This window comes from Paroedura picta, chromosome 2, assembly GCF_049243985.1.
Source record: "Paroedura picta isolate Pp20150507F chromosome 2, Ppicta_v3.0, whole genome shotgun sequence".
Classification (NCBI taxonomy): Eukaryota; Metazoa; Chordata; class Lepidosauria; order Squamata; family Gekkonidae; genus Paroedura; species Paroedura picta.
Window position 1 is genome coordinate 100,155,342 of NC_135370.1, and position 16,320 is coordinate 100,171,661.

A 16,320-nucleotide genomic window follows, 5' to 3' on the forward strand; every position below is an offset into this window, starting at 1 on the left:
TGCCTCTCCAATGTTTTTGGGTCTACCCAGTAATTTCCAAATATAGCCAGGATTTTATCAGGGTTTTTTGTTTGTTTTTGTGAGAAAATCTGGATACCTTCTAGAAGCCAAAATACACCTGAAAATACCAATAAGGTTTTTTTGAGGGGGGGGGATATATTTTCAGAATGCCTCTTTTGGCACAGAGTGGTAAGCAGCAGAAATGCTGTCTGAAGCTGTCTGCCCATGACACCAGTTGGCTCAAGGTTGACTCAGACTTCCATCCTTCCGAGGTCGGTAAAATGAGTACCCAGCTTGCTGGGGGTAAATGGTAATGACTGGGGAAGGCACTGGCAAGGCCACCCTGTATTGAGTCTGCCATGAAAATGCTGGAGGGTGTCACCCCAAGGGTCAGGCATGACCCAGTGCTTGCACAGGGGATACCTTCACCTTTACCTTATATTTTCAGCTTGAGTAGATCTGAATGTACATATTTTGTGGCTATTAGCCATGGTGAATAAAAGAAACTTTCATGTTCAGAGACAGTTAGCCTCTGGATCCCATTTCCAGGAGATAAGATCGGGGGAAGGCCTAGATGTTGAAATAGGTGGTCTGGTCCAGCAGGGTTCTTCTTACATTCTTATGATTGAGGGTCACCCTCTGGCATCTCAAGTTAGAAGGATCAGATAGTAGGTGAGGCGAAATATCTCAGCCTGAGACCCTGAAGGATTGCTGCCAGTCAGACAATACTAAACTCCACACTATAAATATACAAGTTTCAAGAAAAAGTTCCAGCATTCATGAAATTCTTCAGGTAGCCTTCTGTTCATCAAATTGGTGAGCCTTGCATATTCTCTGTCAGTACTTGCTGCTTCCATATCAATAGGCTAGTGGTCTGACTTAGCATAAGGTACCAATTAGAAAGTGGGAGGCACGTTGGCTTCAAGCAGCCCAGACCAATGAGTGTTTTAGCACTCTGGGGGTTGTGTACAAAGCTAACAATGGGTAGAGGCGTCTCCAGACTGGGATATAAGAAATGTCAAAAGGAAAGAAACTTTTCATTGTCCCTCCAGGGTGTTACCTGATATGCCACTCTTATAGCCATCTAGCTGTCAGTTCCTGGATGCTTTATATGACCTTCCAGTCTTAAAAGAATGTTACTCTTTATCTGCTATGACAGAAAATTACACAAAAGGGTGAGGGGGGTCATTCATTCCAACCAGTAACCAGCACACTCTGAAAACCCAGTAAATTGTAGGTATAACAATTTATTTTATGATTGATCCTATTCTTTACTCACCATCCATGACTGACCAAATTCCATGGTACGTCTACCACGGGCTAAGGAAAAGAGTATGTCAGATAAATCAAGAGTTCTCAGTCCTGCATCACATAACAGGTGTCAATAAACTAAACAGGTCTAGTGTTACAGCTGGTATTCTGATTACAGTAAGCCACAGTCTATTAAGAGGAGCCAGCCCCATGAGGGGAGAGATAACCCCAGAAGTATATACTGCCCACCTCTGAATTTCCAGCTTTTCTGAAAAAAAGGACATCTCTAGTCCTTTTCATTCTTATTTTCTGTGTCCCATAGACTTTTCTACCTGGGCCCTTGGCTTCTTGTTTTTTTTTCTGCCCTCTTTTATGTCCACAGATGTGAGAACACTGGGAAAAAACTGGAGTGCCTGGGTAGGAAGGGCTGCCTCCCATGTTCTCACTGGGAAATTTGCCTGGGAGTAGTCAGTACGACAGGGCAGACAGATGAGAACTCAAGTTTCATTCAACCTGGTATCTGCTTTTAATCATTAAATACAAGTACTACAACCCATCTGGCTGCAACATACCAGTATAAAAGAATGTGAGCCTCTGAGCATGCCAGAATTCCTTTTCCTCATCTTTACACTGCTCCGCCGGAGTGGTATAAATAAAGCAGTGTGTTGGGGGAGGGCTCGGTCCGGGATGGGGGGGCAATAATTGGCCCCTTCCCTCTGACTGACAAGCGGAGGGCACAATTGGCCGACCCGCCCACCCACCCCCAACCTTGGCTGCCTTCGGCTGACATCCACCATTACGCAGCTGTCCGCCGACAAGGCAGATAGGCAGGCGCCTGGCCTAATCTGCCATGCGGCCCTGGGGGGGAAGGATTCGGGGTGCCCAGTGGACCCTTTGCCTCCCCCCCTTCCCCCTCTGCCCTGTCCTCTTTACTCTCAGCTTCCTACCTTCCTTCCTTCCTTCCTTCCTTTCTCTCTCTCTCTCTCTATCCCTTCTGTCTGTCCCTCTCTGCGCCACGCCCATGCTCAACCACCGCTTCCTCGCCCCCAAACACCCAGCCACCCACCCATCTCTACCCCGCACTTATCCCCCGCTGCCCCCCTCACAACTCGCCCTTGCACTCCGCCACCACTTCCCCACACCTAAACACCCAGCCACTCACCCTTCTCGACCCCAAACTCTTCCCCCACCGTCCCCCTTGCAACTCAACCCTGCATTCCGCCACTGCTTCCCGCCCCCAAACACCCAGCCACCCACCCTTCTCTACCCCGCACTCTTCCCCCACCACCCTCACAACTCACCCCCCCGCACCCACCCAGCGGACCCTTCCCCCCTTCCTTCCCTCCCTGCCCCATTGCCTTTCATTGTACCTACCTGCCTGACTGCCTTCCTCCATTTCTCTCTCTCTGCCTCATTCTCTCCCTCTCACTTGCTCTCTTCCTGCCTGCCTGCCTTTCTTTCTGCCTTCCTGCCTGCCTTCCTTCCACCCACTCACCCATCCACCCTTTAATCTCCTTTCTTGCTCCCATCCATTTCTCTTCTGCCTTTCTTTCTCCCATTCTTACTCTCCTTTCTCCCCCTCTCTCGCTCTTTCTCTCTCTTTATGCCTGCATGCTTGCCTTCCTTCCTTCCCTTCCTCCCTCCCACCGGAGGCAGGGGCCCGGGGGGGGGGGCTCCTGCACCAACCCACTGCCTGCTAGCACCCACTGTATTTTTTATACAGCGGGCTTAATTTCTAGTCAATGAATAATCACTATGCCCAAAGTTAGAGCTCCAGGATTAAAGAGGCATAATGCTCAAGAAAGTGTAAGCTCTAAAACTTTCCACAACAGGACATCTTTGCACAACTACTAAAGGCCAAAATGTTTAGGGGGCACACTATTCTCTAACCCATAACCACTCAGTACAGAAAAAAATATGCACTTTGTGAGGATTTATTACGTACTTCCTATTTGTGGATGAATTTCTAGGTAGGAGTAAATGATTTCCAATAGTCTTGAATCCTATCTTACAGTCTTAAAATACTTGAGGCAAATTGTAGGTAGAATAATTAATGAAAGACTCCCAAGTATGGATGCAAGCAACTGCTTTTAACTTGCATATATGAACAAACATAACTTTTGCACTCCTTTTGCATTTATGTTCCACAAGCTGTCTCTTCTTGTAAACCAGCAGTTCCTACTTACCTTTAAATTTGGCAGAAGCTTTTGAAAACAAATAAGCAGAAGAGGCCTATTTTCCAGGCTTCAAAATGTACAGCCCAGCATGGCAATAAAGAACAGAAAGCTTTACTTTACTATAGTGTCATTATTCCACTCAGTGTGGCACTAATGAAATTCACCATGATTAATGATCTGGCTTTTTATATTTATCATTTTCATCTGCATAAGTAGTTCCTGATCTATCTTTTCATCCTGTTTTGGAGCTTCATAACAGTTTCCAATAACCTTTATGCATTTTTTATGGTAGGCTCCTAGGGTCAAATCCTTACTTATTTTCCAAGAAACAGTCTGACTTGGCACACTTTTGTGAAAAAAAGCATGGACTACAATTTTTTTAACTTTCTGATTATCGCTGGCAATTCAGGGTATTATACCACTGGAACATGCATATAGTGTCATGTATTTATTTAACACATTTATAGGCCACTAATGTTAATCTATGTACAAAGCTTTCCAACCTAACGGATTGTATTTTATTTATTACATTACACCATCCCCTGAGGCTCAGGGCAGTTCACATGAAATGTAAAGGAACAATACATCAAACTCAGTTATTATGTCAAACGGAATAGCAATAATGATAATGATAATAGTAATGACAGGAGAATAACAGTTTAACAGAATAACAAACAAATAGACCCATGGTTGGTCAATTGAGATGCACGGATTCATAGGAGGGCAGTTCAGGGGCCTAGCAGGTGGTGTTGCTTCCAGTCAACCTCATCAAAATGCCTGGTGGAAGAGCTCCCTTTTGCAGGCCCTGCCAAATCATTTTAGTTCCATCAGGGCCCTGATCTCTGGGAGCTCATTCTACCAGGTGGGGGCCAGGATGAAGAAAGTTCTGTCCCTGGTTGAGGTCAGGCAGGCTTCCTTGAGGCCAGGGATCACTAGACAGTTGGAGATACTAGAGTGCAAAACTTTGAGGAGTGCAGGCAGAGAGGCGGTCCCTCAGGTTCACTAGACCCACACAACATGGCCTTGAAGGTGATTACCAGAAACTTAAGCCTGATCTGAATTCGACCGGTAGTCACTGCAGTTGTTGGAGGATGGGTCGGATGTGGGACCTCCATGGTGTTGCTGGGAAGACCCTGGCTGCTGTGTTCTGGACCAGCTGTAGTTTCCAGACCAAGATTAAGGGCAGGCCTGCATAGACCAAGTTACAGAAGTCCAGTCTAGAGGGGACCATCACATGGATCACAGTGGCTAGGTGTTCTGGAGCCAAGTAGAGAGCTAATAGTTTGGCTTGGCAAAGATGGTAGAATGCCAGCCATGCTACTCTTGCAACCTGAGCCTCTACTCTACTGAGCTCCCGGGAGAGCTGCGGGCCCTGCGGGATCTTTCAACATTCTGCAGGGCCTGCAAGACGGAGCTCTTCCGCCAGGTTTATGGTTGAGGCCGGGGCTGATAATAGATCTATGTTCCCCCCCCCCCGGGGACTTGGGTTCTGGACCCGAAGCAAAACATCATCAGGACCTCCTCTCCACCCGCTAGTAGTGGGAGGGAGGGGGGGAAGTTGAGCTGCCATTCTTGCCATGCCGACAATATTGGCAATGTTATTATTGTTTTTATGGGGTTTTAATGGGGATTTGTGATATTGTTACCCGCCACGAGCCGCAAAGGAGTGGCGGGATATAAATCTAATAATAATAATAATAATAATACTGAGAGAGAAGCATCCAGGATCATGCCCAAGTTCCTGGAGGAGTAAACCACTGATAGCTGTACACCATCCAGGTTGGGCAGATGCACTTCCTCGCATGGTCCCTTCCTGCCTAGCCATAGGACCTACAATTCTGAATGATTGTAGAAATGTTGTAAAACATGTTACTAAAGAAAAAGTTCACATATGAGTAACTCCAACTCTTTAGGAACAGCTCACCACTTGCTATAAAGCTATCCCCCTCATCATACATTTGCTATGGAGATACTTCTGGAAATGGCATCTCTGTGTCAAGTCCACCAAGGCCATCATGCAGATCAGCTATCCTGTTGCAAGCAGTCTCAGCAGCAGCTGCTGGAAACATGGAACAAGGCCAGTGATACTCAACAGATGGTGGCTGCATTCTTTGCAGTAATAGCCATTTTAAAAATGATACCTGAGAATCAGAGAATTCACCAAAGGGATCCTATTTTGACAGCTTTCCCAAGGAAAAAGTTACATGAGTTCTGGCTCCTTATATAGTACATAAGTATAGTAGGAAAGTAATGTTTACAAGATTATAGCAGAAGTGAATGATAGGGTTTCCAGTCTTAAGTGCCATCCCCAAGAAACATATTCAAAATATTTTGGACTTTGGTAATCTAAAGAAGCTAACAGACCAGAGTCTTGGTTTTGTTCCTGCATTTCTTGTGTTGAAGTATTGGTATCAGGATAGGAGGAAAGTTCATTTATTTGATGCTGGAGAAGTTTTCTGTGGATTCCATGGACAGAAAAAGTCACAAACAAGGAAATACTAGGGTGCATAAAGCCTGATATATCCCTGCAAGGCAAAAATCATGAAATTCTGGCTTACTTACTTTAGCTATATCATGACATTCAACTCAATGGAGAGCACAATTATGCTAGGACTGGTCAGTGACAAAGGATGCCAGGTTGACAAATAACATAATGGTTAGATATGATCAAAATGGACACTGGCAAGAGCATTTTACAACTAAAAGAAGCGGTGCAAGACCAAAACACATGGAGACAGCTGAGCCTCAGGATCACCAAGAGTCAGACATGACTGACTGGCTAACATAATCATCTTCTGAATACATATATCTAGCAATGAGAGCTCGTTTCTGATGGTGTGCGCACATTTATTTATGTCAGAATATCTTCTCTAATTAACAGACTCCTTTGAAATTATATGATTCAATTCCTCTTGCTTTCTCTCCATGACAATAGTATAATCTAGGAGATGATTTGGACTAATGTGCTAGGAATGCTTGGCAGATCCTGCTTCGGTACAGGAAGATGTCCAAGACTATGTTAAGGTCTCTTCCTATACAATTCTGTGCACTTAAATGGAACCCTGCCACTTAAAAGCAGGCACTAAGCAGGTCAGGGATGGAAATTGTCTGTTCTAACTTGAGATAAATAGTTAATTGATTGGAAAGGTTCCATCTGACAATGGAGGAGCATTTTAGAAATACTACTAATTGTTGAGCAAGTTTTATAAACACAATAGCAGGGTAACACTAACCCAAGATGCTCTGACCCTTCTTCATTAATATCTGTTTTATCACTCAATATTACTGTAAACATGTTCACTTTAAAATAGTACATCTCAAAGACTTTGCTGTTTGAATCATCTCCATGTATAGATAAGAAATAAGCAAACAGTTCATCTGATCATATTTGACTTCACTTAAAACTGTTTACTGAAATATGGAGGAAGTAGTGTCTTCTGTGATATTAAAGAAAGAAAATAAGAAACCCCATATAAGTGGTGGACTCACTCCATTGTCACTGGCAGGAAAGCATGCTACCACTCATATAACTTGTGTTTGGAAATGGCTAGCATACTATCTCCAGAACTATATTCAAAGCTGAACAGAACTTTAAGGGATACACAATAGTCTAGACTCCACAAACCTGAGAATAAGAGAGTGATGCACACAATTAAGATCGTGGGTGGTACTTGATGTCCTTTTGCACACAAATCATGATGTGGCTATACATCATTCCAGTATAAATGTTATTTATTCTTATTTATTTAATGTATTAGATTTTTATACCACCCTCCCATACGGCTCAGGATGGTTGCAATTACTGGTCAAAGTGGATAGACTGCCTGTCACAGCGAGACTGCTTGTCTCTAACTACTTCCTAACTTGGGAGCAGATCTGCAGTTCAGCTCTGCTAATACACAAAGGGTTCTTTTCTACCTGGTGATAGAAGACTCCAACTGTTACACAAATCCGCAGAAATCATTGTTGAGCTGGGGTAACTGACTATACATATCTCATGTGGTACCAACCCTGTCTTTACAGTAGCTATAACTGCGGCCACTATCTGCAATATATGAAGTGGTATCAGGATTTGCTCTACTTTTATTTTTCTTGTTTAAAAAAAAGAAAGCAATGCAAACAGTTTTACATAGGTTAAGTTAAATTATTAATCATGCTGATGTCAAGCTAACAATACTAATTAAGGGAAAACAGTGTTTACTTCATTGTTTCCACCACTGTTACCACCAGTCCCTGAAAACTCGAAGAGTCATTCTTCAGAGCTCATTAACTGCCTTGTACTAATAACTCAAGCAGAATGCTTGTCTGAATCAAGCTTAGGCCTGTCTTCTATTGATGGGTTTCTGCTGAGCCACACTGAGTGCTACCTTCCTCTTCCATAAACTCAATATACCATTTCCCAATTAGGATAAGACAACGGACTTCATAACTAGAAAAGCAGACTGCCTCACTCCTATTCAGCACAGAAAAGTGAGCTAAATGTACAGTTCTCAAATGTTTGTACACAATATTTCCATATGTAATATGGCACAAGAAATACCAGTTATTCACTTTAAAACAGAAACGCCTTTCATTTCAAAAGAAAACTATTTTGATGAATGCTCAGTTGAACTGAATTTATGTATCATTTCCCTAAGCCTCATTCAGTAGTCACAGGATGAGATCTGTGCATGGAAGCGGGCTTTTGCTAAGGTTGCCAGCTCTGGGTTGAGAAATACCTGGAGACTTGGGGCAGGAGTGGGCAGGATTCGGGATGGGGAAGGACCTCAATATAATGTTATGGAGTCTACCCTTCAAAGCAGCCATTTTCTCCAGTGGAATTTATCTCTGTCGCCTGGAGATGAGCTGTAAAATTGGTAGATCCCCTGGTCCTACCTGGAGACATTCCTAGCTTTTGCACATGTGTCTCCTTCCTGGAAATGAAATGTAAATTGATGCTGTATGATTAGATAGTGTAGCTGGATAAGCATATCAAATCGTTAGTCGTATACAAGGTTTCCAAAACTGAACTGCAAACTGGGCAGAAAATACCAACAAAGGCCAGATATAAAATTACATCAGAAGCATGTGAACTCAGCCTTAAAAATATAGATGTTGTTTCTTTCCATTCTTTTTTGGTGTTACTGCCATTCATGCAGACAGGAATGAGTATCTCCATCTGCTATGTAGGTCTATTAAACACAGTAACTGAATATTACTGGCCAGACTACAACCTAAAATTTGTGCCACTTTCTAATAGTCCCAATAGGAACCTGGATGAATGTTCCTATCTCCTTCCAGACATATTGTTTTTTTTTAATTAAATACATCCCCTTCCAAACAAGAATCACAACAGATTAACTACCAGAATTCAACCCCACAAAAAATATACCATACATAGGATGGTTTGTGTAGCCCAGAATACAAGCATATTACTTTCTTTCCAGGAAAGCGTCTTACTTATATAAAGACAACAAACAAACAAAACTGAGGATTTCACCAATGGAGGATCTGCTGGACAGGAAGCATAGCATGTTTCATTTCCCACAAGAATGGTGATGATACAGCTATGCTACTGTCAGCTACTCTGCTCACTGATACAAGTACACACACCTTTAGTATCCAGAATGCCAGATAACAAAGGGGGCCTGTTTCAAGCAACTGTCTACTACAGGCAATTTTCCTAATACCATTTGTGTTAAATTCAGATGTCTTCTTCAAGAAATCCCCAAAGCTTTTCATGAAATCTGTGGTTTTAATACTCAACTAATGTACCCTACAACTAAAAAACAAAAAGCAAATCCAATATTCTGATTAGAACTTAGATAACATTATATTTAAATAAACTAATGAGTACATTTTAATAAAGTACAACTGACTAGCTTCTGAAATTCATCTTGGATATCAGTTCTGAAATGTTAATTAGAAATCAGGAGTATGACAGATGGAAAGAAAATATAATTTTCTGAATTTCTTTGACAAATGCCTATTTGTCCCACCCAATATAATGTATAGCTACATTTTTAACTTGTAAAATTAACTTCTGCAACTCGCTCTACGCAGGCCTACCCTTATCCTTGATCTGGAAACTACAATTGGTGCAGAATGCTGCAGCCAGGATTCTCACAAAAACACCGTGGAGATCCCACATCCGGCCGGTACTCCAACAACTTGGCTGGCTCCCAGTTGAATTCTGGATCAAGCTTAAGGTTCTGGTAATCACTTTTAAGGCCGTATGCGGTTTGGACCCAGTGTATTTGAGAGACCGCCTCCCTGCCTATACCCCCAAACGAGCCCTACACTCTGCCCCCTCCAACTGGCTGCGGATCCCTGGCCCCAGAGAAGCACGTCAGTCCTCAACAAGGGCCAGAGCCCCCACCTGGTGGAACGAGCTCCCTGAGGAGATCAGAGCCCTGCCCGAACTTCCACAGTTCCGCAGGGCCTGCAAGAGGGAGCTCTTCCACCAGGCTTTTACTTGAGGCTGACTGATGTAGAACAGCTGCTGAACCCCCAGACTGAAAGAACCAACCCAATGTTACTGTTAATTGTTATTTATAATGTGGTTTATGTTACATACTGTTTATGAAAGTTTATGTTACATACTGTTGGTACTATACATCATTCCATGTAATTTGTATTATATAATGTTCAATGTAAACCGCTCAGAGCTGCAAAGAAATGGGCGGTATAGAAATCTAAATAAATAAATAAATAAAATCAATATTTAAATCTTTTGTAATAAACAAATTAAGTTTCACTTTAAGTGCTTTAATTTGAAACTAGCATAAGCACAATTAAACTAATACAGGAAATTGTTTCTGACAGCAGACTAGGTTTGTATACAGCTACATCACTCATTGTCTAAGCCAAGTAAGACCTAGGAATAGAAAGAGAAACAAAACAAAAATGGAACAAAATCTACATTCATATATAAATCTTTGGATACAAAAACACCATTGTGGTAATCCTATGCACCATTACTTGGGCATAAGGCTAACTTGAAGTTAGTCCTAATCATTAGGACTAACTTCAAAGTAATATGCAGTCGGAAAACACCCAACATCAGAATTATTTATTTATTTATTTATTTATTTACTGGATTGTTATCCTGCCACTCCCAGACAAACTGGCTCATAATAAAAACATAAAACCCCATAAAAATATAATATAAAACATAACAATCCCTCATTAGGCCCTTATTCTTCAGATCATCTATTCCCAGCTATGGCAAGCAGATGTAAATCTGGAGGTGATGGTAGGCCCACTCTCGGGGGGGGGGGTCCAGATTGTACAAGAATATTAAAGCCATATTCTCCTAAATGCCCTCTAGAATAAAACAGTATTGAGAGAACATCAGAGGGCAAAGATTGAAGGGAAAGGGCGAGTTTCCTGAGAGAGTTCTGGGGTCTGTCCACTAGGACTGAAAAAAGCCTCATCCTTCTTGCCCACTTGCTTCACAGCTGTTGAATTAGGCAGGCAGAACAAGTCTCCAGGGGGGGGGAAACTACCCTACTATCAGTCGGCTGGGGAAGTAGCACAGGGTGCAGATTTGTAAGTGCATTTAGACTACAACAATCACATGCATAAGTGTGTAGCAACTGCATACTTTTCACAAGTTCATCTACAGTTTAGGCCCTTGGTTATTCATTTAACCCTTGAATTAATACAAATCTGTAACTGCCAAAAAGAGGTCTCTGAATCTGTATCGTCTACAGTAGCGATCCCCAACCTGTGGGCTGCGGACCACATGTGGTCCTTCGACTAATTGGAGGTGGGCCCCAAAGGACGCCTTCTCCCCCCCTCCCCGGCCCTTTACTTCATCCCCCCGGCCCTTTACAACACACTTCATTGTTGTGGCATGTCTGTATCTTATTTTGAAGGGAGGTTTAAACATTACCATAGCGATTAGAGAGCGCTAGAGCAGTGGTTGAGAGTAGAGGAGTAAACTACCCCCCCACCGGGCCTCAGTAAAAGGCGTTCAGTGGTCCCCGGCGTTGAATGGTCCCCGGTGATAAAAAGGTTGAGGACCATTGATCTACAGAATGACTGACTTAAAATGTATTTTAATATCTGTTTAGAAAGTAGAATATAAGCAATGTAACTTTGTGGCTGAAGTGCTTCCTTAAGGAATCGGAACACTGAAAAAAAGTAAGAAACCAAAGATACGATGCTAAAGACAACATCCATAATCAGCACTGAAGACTGGGATACACAGTTTCTTTGGCAAAAGATCACAGAGGAAACTCGCCATGCTTGCCACTGTATTAAAAATGCTAGTATAGAACATAAAACAGCAAATTAAAAAACTCGTATGTTGCAAAATCCAATCCTCACCCCCTATTCTGGGGTCCAACATCTTAAGCGCATTCTTGCTAAGGATTACATCCAGAGATTCATATCAAGAAGGAAAAGAAACTACCAGTTCAACAATTTAGCATGTGGCCAGTGTTGCAGCTCCTGATCTTTACCAAATGAACTTACCAAACTGACTGCTGAGTTGCAATTGAGGAAGCAAACAACTTCTTAAATACAACCCATTGAAAGGACCAGAACTTATGAAATTTAGCCATGTCCTCTATTCTTCTTGCTGAAGGAGGTTTGCTCAGAAAGCACTTTGAAGAACATAACAGTTGCTGCCAGTGGATTCTGGTAATCAGTTTGGTCCTAGTGGAATCTACATGTCAGCTAGTAACATTAACATATCTGCTCAGTAGTATGAACACCAAAGGACTATGTAACACTTTTTATCCCAGTGCCTTTTTTTGACACTCTCTGTGTATCTGTAAGAGACAGAGAAGGTACCAAAATTTAACAGACCCTCCCAGCAAGATCTACATTTTACAGTTCTTTATGTTACTTTGAAAAACAGTAAAACAAACCACTTTGTCCCACTTTTAGTCTCAGTTTGCACTGTTGTCATTATTGGGTTCCTGATGTAGTATTTACCTGTTAAGCATGCACATGCAGCAATGGCAATGGGAGATCAGACAGGATCTAAAAATAGTTCAGATGACACCTTGCAGCTGCAAGCCCATCCCCATGGATAAGCCTTTGAGTAAGCACCCACAGGATGGGGATGCAAGTTCTGGAGAGAAGGGGTGATATCATGTCTACAACACACTAATTTTATTGTAAAGGGCTTTGAGCAGCCAGTAAAAGCGGCACAAAAACGTACTTATTTATTAATTAAATAGCAATAGGTTTTCTTTTGATGTCATGTTCAACAAGATTCCTGATAATGCCCCCTCTCACAGCAGGTAAAGTTCTCTGAAATAAATTCCTACGATGGCTACCCAGATGCAATTCGAATAGTGCATACACAAAACAGGGAAAGGCAGGACGGCTTTCTCTCCAGTTGACCAGAATGGAGATGTCGACTCTCCCATTTCTTATTGGCAATGAAGGGAATCCTGACTGGATGGAAACCAAGAGCTGGTTCAGATTAGAACAAAAATCTGGCCCTTTCCTTAAGGGTTCATGGGGGGAGGGAGAGGACTGGGTTGATGTGACACCTCTCCAAATACTGCAAGGATGGCTGCCCAGACAATTCTAAGGGAGCGGGCAAGAAGACGATGGCGGGACCCCTGTCCCACCCCACCCCTGGGGTGCCAATAACCTGCACAAATTGGGTGATGCACTTTTAATGTACTTTTGCTACTGGATTTTCCTGTGCAGAATAGGAAAATCTGCTTCTAAAGTGCATTGAAAGTACATTATCCAATGTGTGCAGAATAGATCCTGATCTCACACAAGTTAAAAGAAATGGTGTAGGAAAGATAAGCACAAAGGGGAAATAAAAATAAATTATTTTGGTTCATTCTGAAAGGAGTCCAATAACACCTTAATAACTAACTGAATTTGTGGCAGGACATGAACTTTTATGTGTCAGTACTCACTTCTTCAGATACAGCTAGCATGTGAGTCCATCTGTCCTTATATCATGGACGGTTGACATTTCAGATGCTGAATAACAATAAGGAGTTGTTGGTAATGTGACAGGAAACCTAGGTCTCAGTTCAGTCCAGGAGGATATGTTGTCTTGAGCTTAATTATCAGTTGCAATTCAGCACTCTTTCTTTCTAATATTCCTTTGAAATTCTTTTGAAAGAGAACTACAAATCTTAGGTCAGCAGCTGACTGTCCTAGAATGTTAAAATACCCCCACTCCGATTGAAAATTTTGGGGCTTCCAGTTGCAGACTTGTGTCCTTTTATTCGTTACATCCTCCTGGGCAGACTTGTGTCCTTTTATTCTTTACATCCTCCTGGGCAAAATCCTCTTGGATTAAATTGAAACCTAGGTCTCACCAACAATTCTGATCTCTCCACTCCTACTGCCTTTCTGTATATCATACTTAATCCCATCATCCACTATTGTCTTTCACCTGCTATTGCCGCTCAGCATCTGAAATCACCTTTATAAAGTTTATATTTCCAGTATGCATTTTATGGCACACCTGGGCCAGCCCAAAAAAAGTGACCTTTACGTCAGAGATGGCCCTCTTACCACTTCAGTTTGATACCTCTGCTCTAGCCTTTCTCTCTCCCTTTCCTTGCACCCAGCTCAGCCAAATCTTGCAAAGCAGTAGTTAGATTGTTGCAGCAAGATAGAATGACTTTCCCCTCTCTTGATTTCTTCTCCCTCTTTTCCACTTTCCTATTCATTTTGTCTTCCTTTACCTAATTTTTCTGCACCCCCCTCCCCATCTCAAAAATTAAGTAGAGCGACTTGGTAGGCAATGGGAGACCATGTTTAAACATCTCTTGCCTTTCAAAATCATGTGAGGATTTTCCTTAAGGGTGTGTGTGGGGGGGGGGGAGGACTGGGTGGGTGACACTGATGTGACACCTCTCCAAACACTGCAAGGGCGGCCGCCTAGCCAATTCTGAGGGAGGGGGAAGAAGACGGTGGCCGGACCCCCACCGCCCCTCCCCAGCTCACGAAAGTTCTCCTCCTCCGCTTCTTCTCCCTCCCCTTCCCAGCCCCGCAGCTTACCGGAGTCGGTGAGCCGGGGTCTGGCGCTGTCCCGCAGGTAGTAGTTGAACTCGAGGCATCTGTCGTTCTCCACCGCCCCGACGGAGCAGAGCTCGGACAGCAGCTGCAGCGCTTTCTGGCAAATCTCGTCCTCCCTGCCGCCAGGCATCGCCCCCCAGCATCCTTGTGAGTGGAGAGGAGCTCTCCGGTCGCTTCACACGCGCCTCGCCGCCTGCCGCTGCCTACCGCTCGCCTGCCGCCGCCGCCGCCGCCGCCGAAGCAACTGGCCAGCCGCCTGCATACTTGGGCAAGCAAAGCAGCAGCCACGGCCGCAGCGCCCCTCCTGCTGTCCCCCCCGCCCCGAGCCTCTGCCGCGCCCAACTTCACGGGCACGGCCTTGGGGCTTTGCCGAAACCGCTGCTTTGCCTGCGAAGGGGAGACAGCCGCCGAGAGGCGGACCCCGCCACCAGTTGCGCGCCAGTCTGGGCGCACAAGACCGCCACTGCACGGCGGCGGGGCGCGCTCGCCTGGTCTCCAGACGGCGCCCGAGCAGCTCTCCCTAGCGGCCGCACCGCCTACTGCAGCGGCGGAGGGAAAGGGCGCTTCCACTCAGCACCGAAACCAAGCGGCGCTCGCTCGGCCCCCTCCCACCGTATCTGGTAGATTTCCCTCATCCTGTTGAGGACCCCGCACGTTTAACCCAGCTAGTCTTGAAAGAAACTTTGCCCCGAGGTGACTGAAACAAGTGTGCGTAACCTAGGAACCATGCTCAGCTCTCCAGAAATTTCTCAAAGATGAAATTGGCGCCGGCCAGAAGCCATTTGGAGAACTGAGAAAGGGATGGCAGTGCTGTTAGCTGGTATCCTTCAAAATGGTGTGTGTGTGTCCCCCCCATTAATGGTTGGAGCACTTGAAGAGGATTTTGAGAGGTTTTTAAACGTTGAGTTGACCTATGACGGTTAGGTTTTGCCTCTCTCTAAGAGCAACCAATGGGGAGCAGATATAAAGCAAGAGGAAGAGATGCATCCCCCCAAGCATCAAGGCATCTCCAAAAGTGACCTCCATGATTGAGGGGGAGACCGATGGGAGCCTAATGACAAGGTCTCAGTTAAAATGAACAGGTCTCCGTTAATTACTGTTGGATGTTCCACAACTGGGGGATATGTCTGCCCGTTAGTCTCCAATCTTGTCATATTTATTTCCTTTACTGTGTTCTCCCCTCCCAAGTTGAACCCAAACAGATGATAAACTTAAAAGCTTAGCTTGCTGTTCCTGTAAAGGCCTTGGATTTGCTAAGCATCACTATGCCGTGTACTTATTTATTTATGCGGAGACTTGGAATTCCCATTTCATTGTATCTTAGGAAGTGTGTTATGCACGTAAAATTTAAGTCATTTCAGAAATTCAATGTTGCATTTTCCTTTTATGGTATTGTATGTATGGAATGGGATTATGGTAGGGGATTAACATTATACAATTTACTGGGCTCAGAGATTCTTGCGTAGCCCTTTCTGTACATCCAGGATCTCTCATACACCTGACATTTCTCCAGTCTCTTGTGCAAAATCGCTCAGTTATCATGCACAAGACAGTCCTCCAACATACTGTTGAAAAACCTCTTGTGGATATGCTGTTATGTGAGCTACTTTGAGATGCTCTGTGGGGAACAACTTAGAATCTACGTTTGCCTGGTTGTATTCACGGACAGTCCAAAAGTAACAGAAGCACATATCCCCTGAGTGGAATTGGGAAGTCTGAGAGGAGTGTATGTGTGTCCAAAAGTAACAGAAACACAAATCCCCTGAGTGGAAGTGGGAAGTCTGAGAGGAGTGTATATGAGAGAATAATATCTAAAGGAGAAAATATAGGGATAACAATGCAATAGGTAATCAGAAAAAAATGCCACTGGAGGGGATATATCAGATATTTTCCATGGTGA

General features: G+C 43.8%; 1 protein-coding gene across 4 annotated transcripts in view; it reads right to left on the reverse strand.

The window, feature by feature from the left end:
* The window catches only part of SYT9 (synaptotagmin 9), a 159,729-nt gene extending 144,389 nt beyond the window's left edge, over positions 1-15,340 (reverse strand). For 2 of the 4 annotated variants that reach the window (XM_077321892.1, XM_077321893.1), the window contains exon 1: positions 14,403-15,340. In XM_077321892.1, coding sequence (XP_077178007.1) covers positions 14,403-14,550 — 148 coding nt within the window. In that variant the 5' untranslated portion in view covers positions 14,551-15,340. The remainder of the gene's footprint in view (positions 1-14,402) is intronic. The other 2 variants (XM_077321890.1, XM_077321891.1) reach the window with 2 other exon arrangements.
* Between the last annotated feature and the right edge of the window lie 980 nt (positions 15,341-16,320).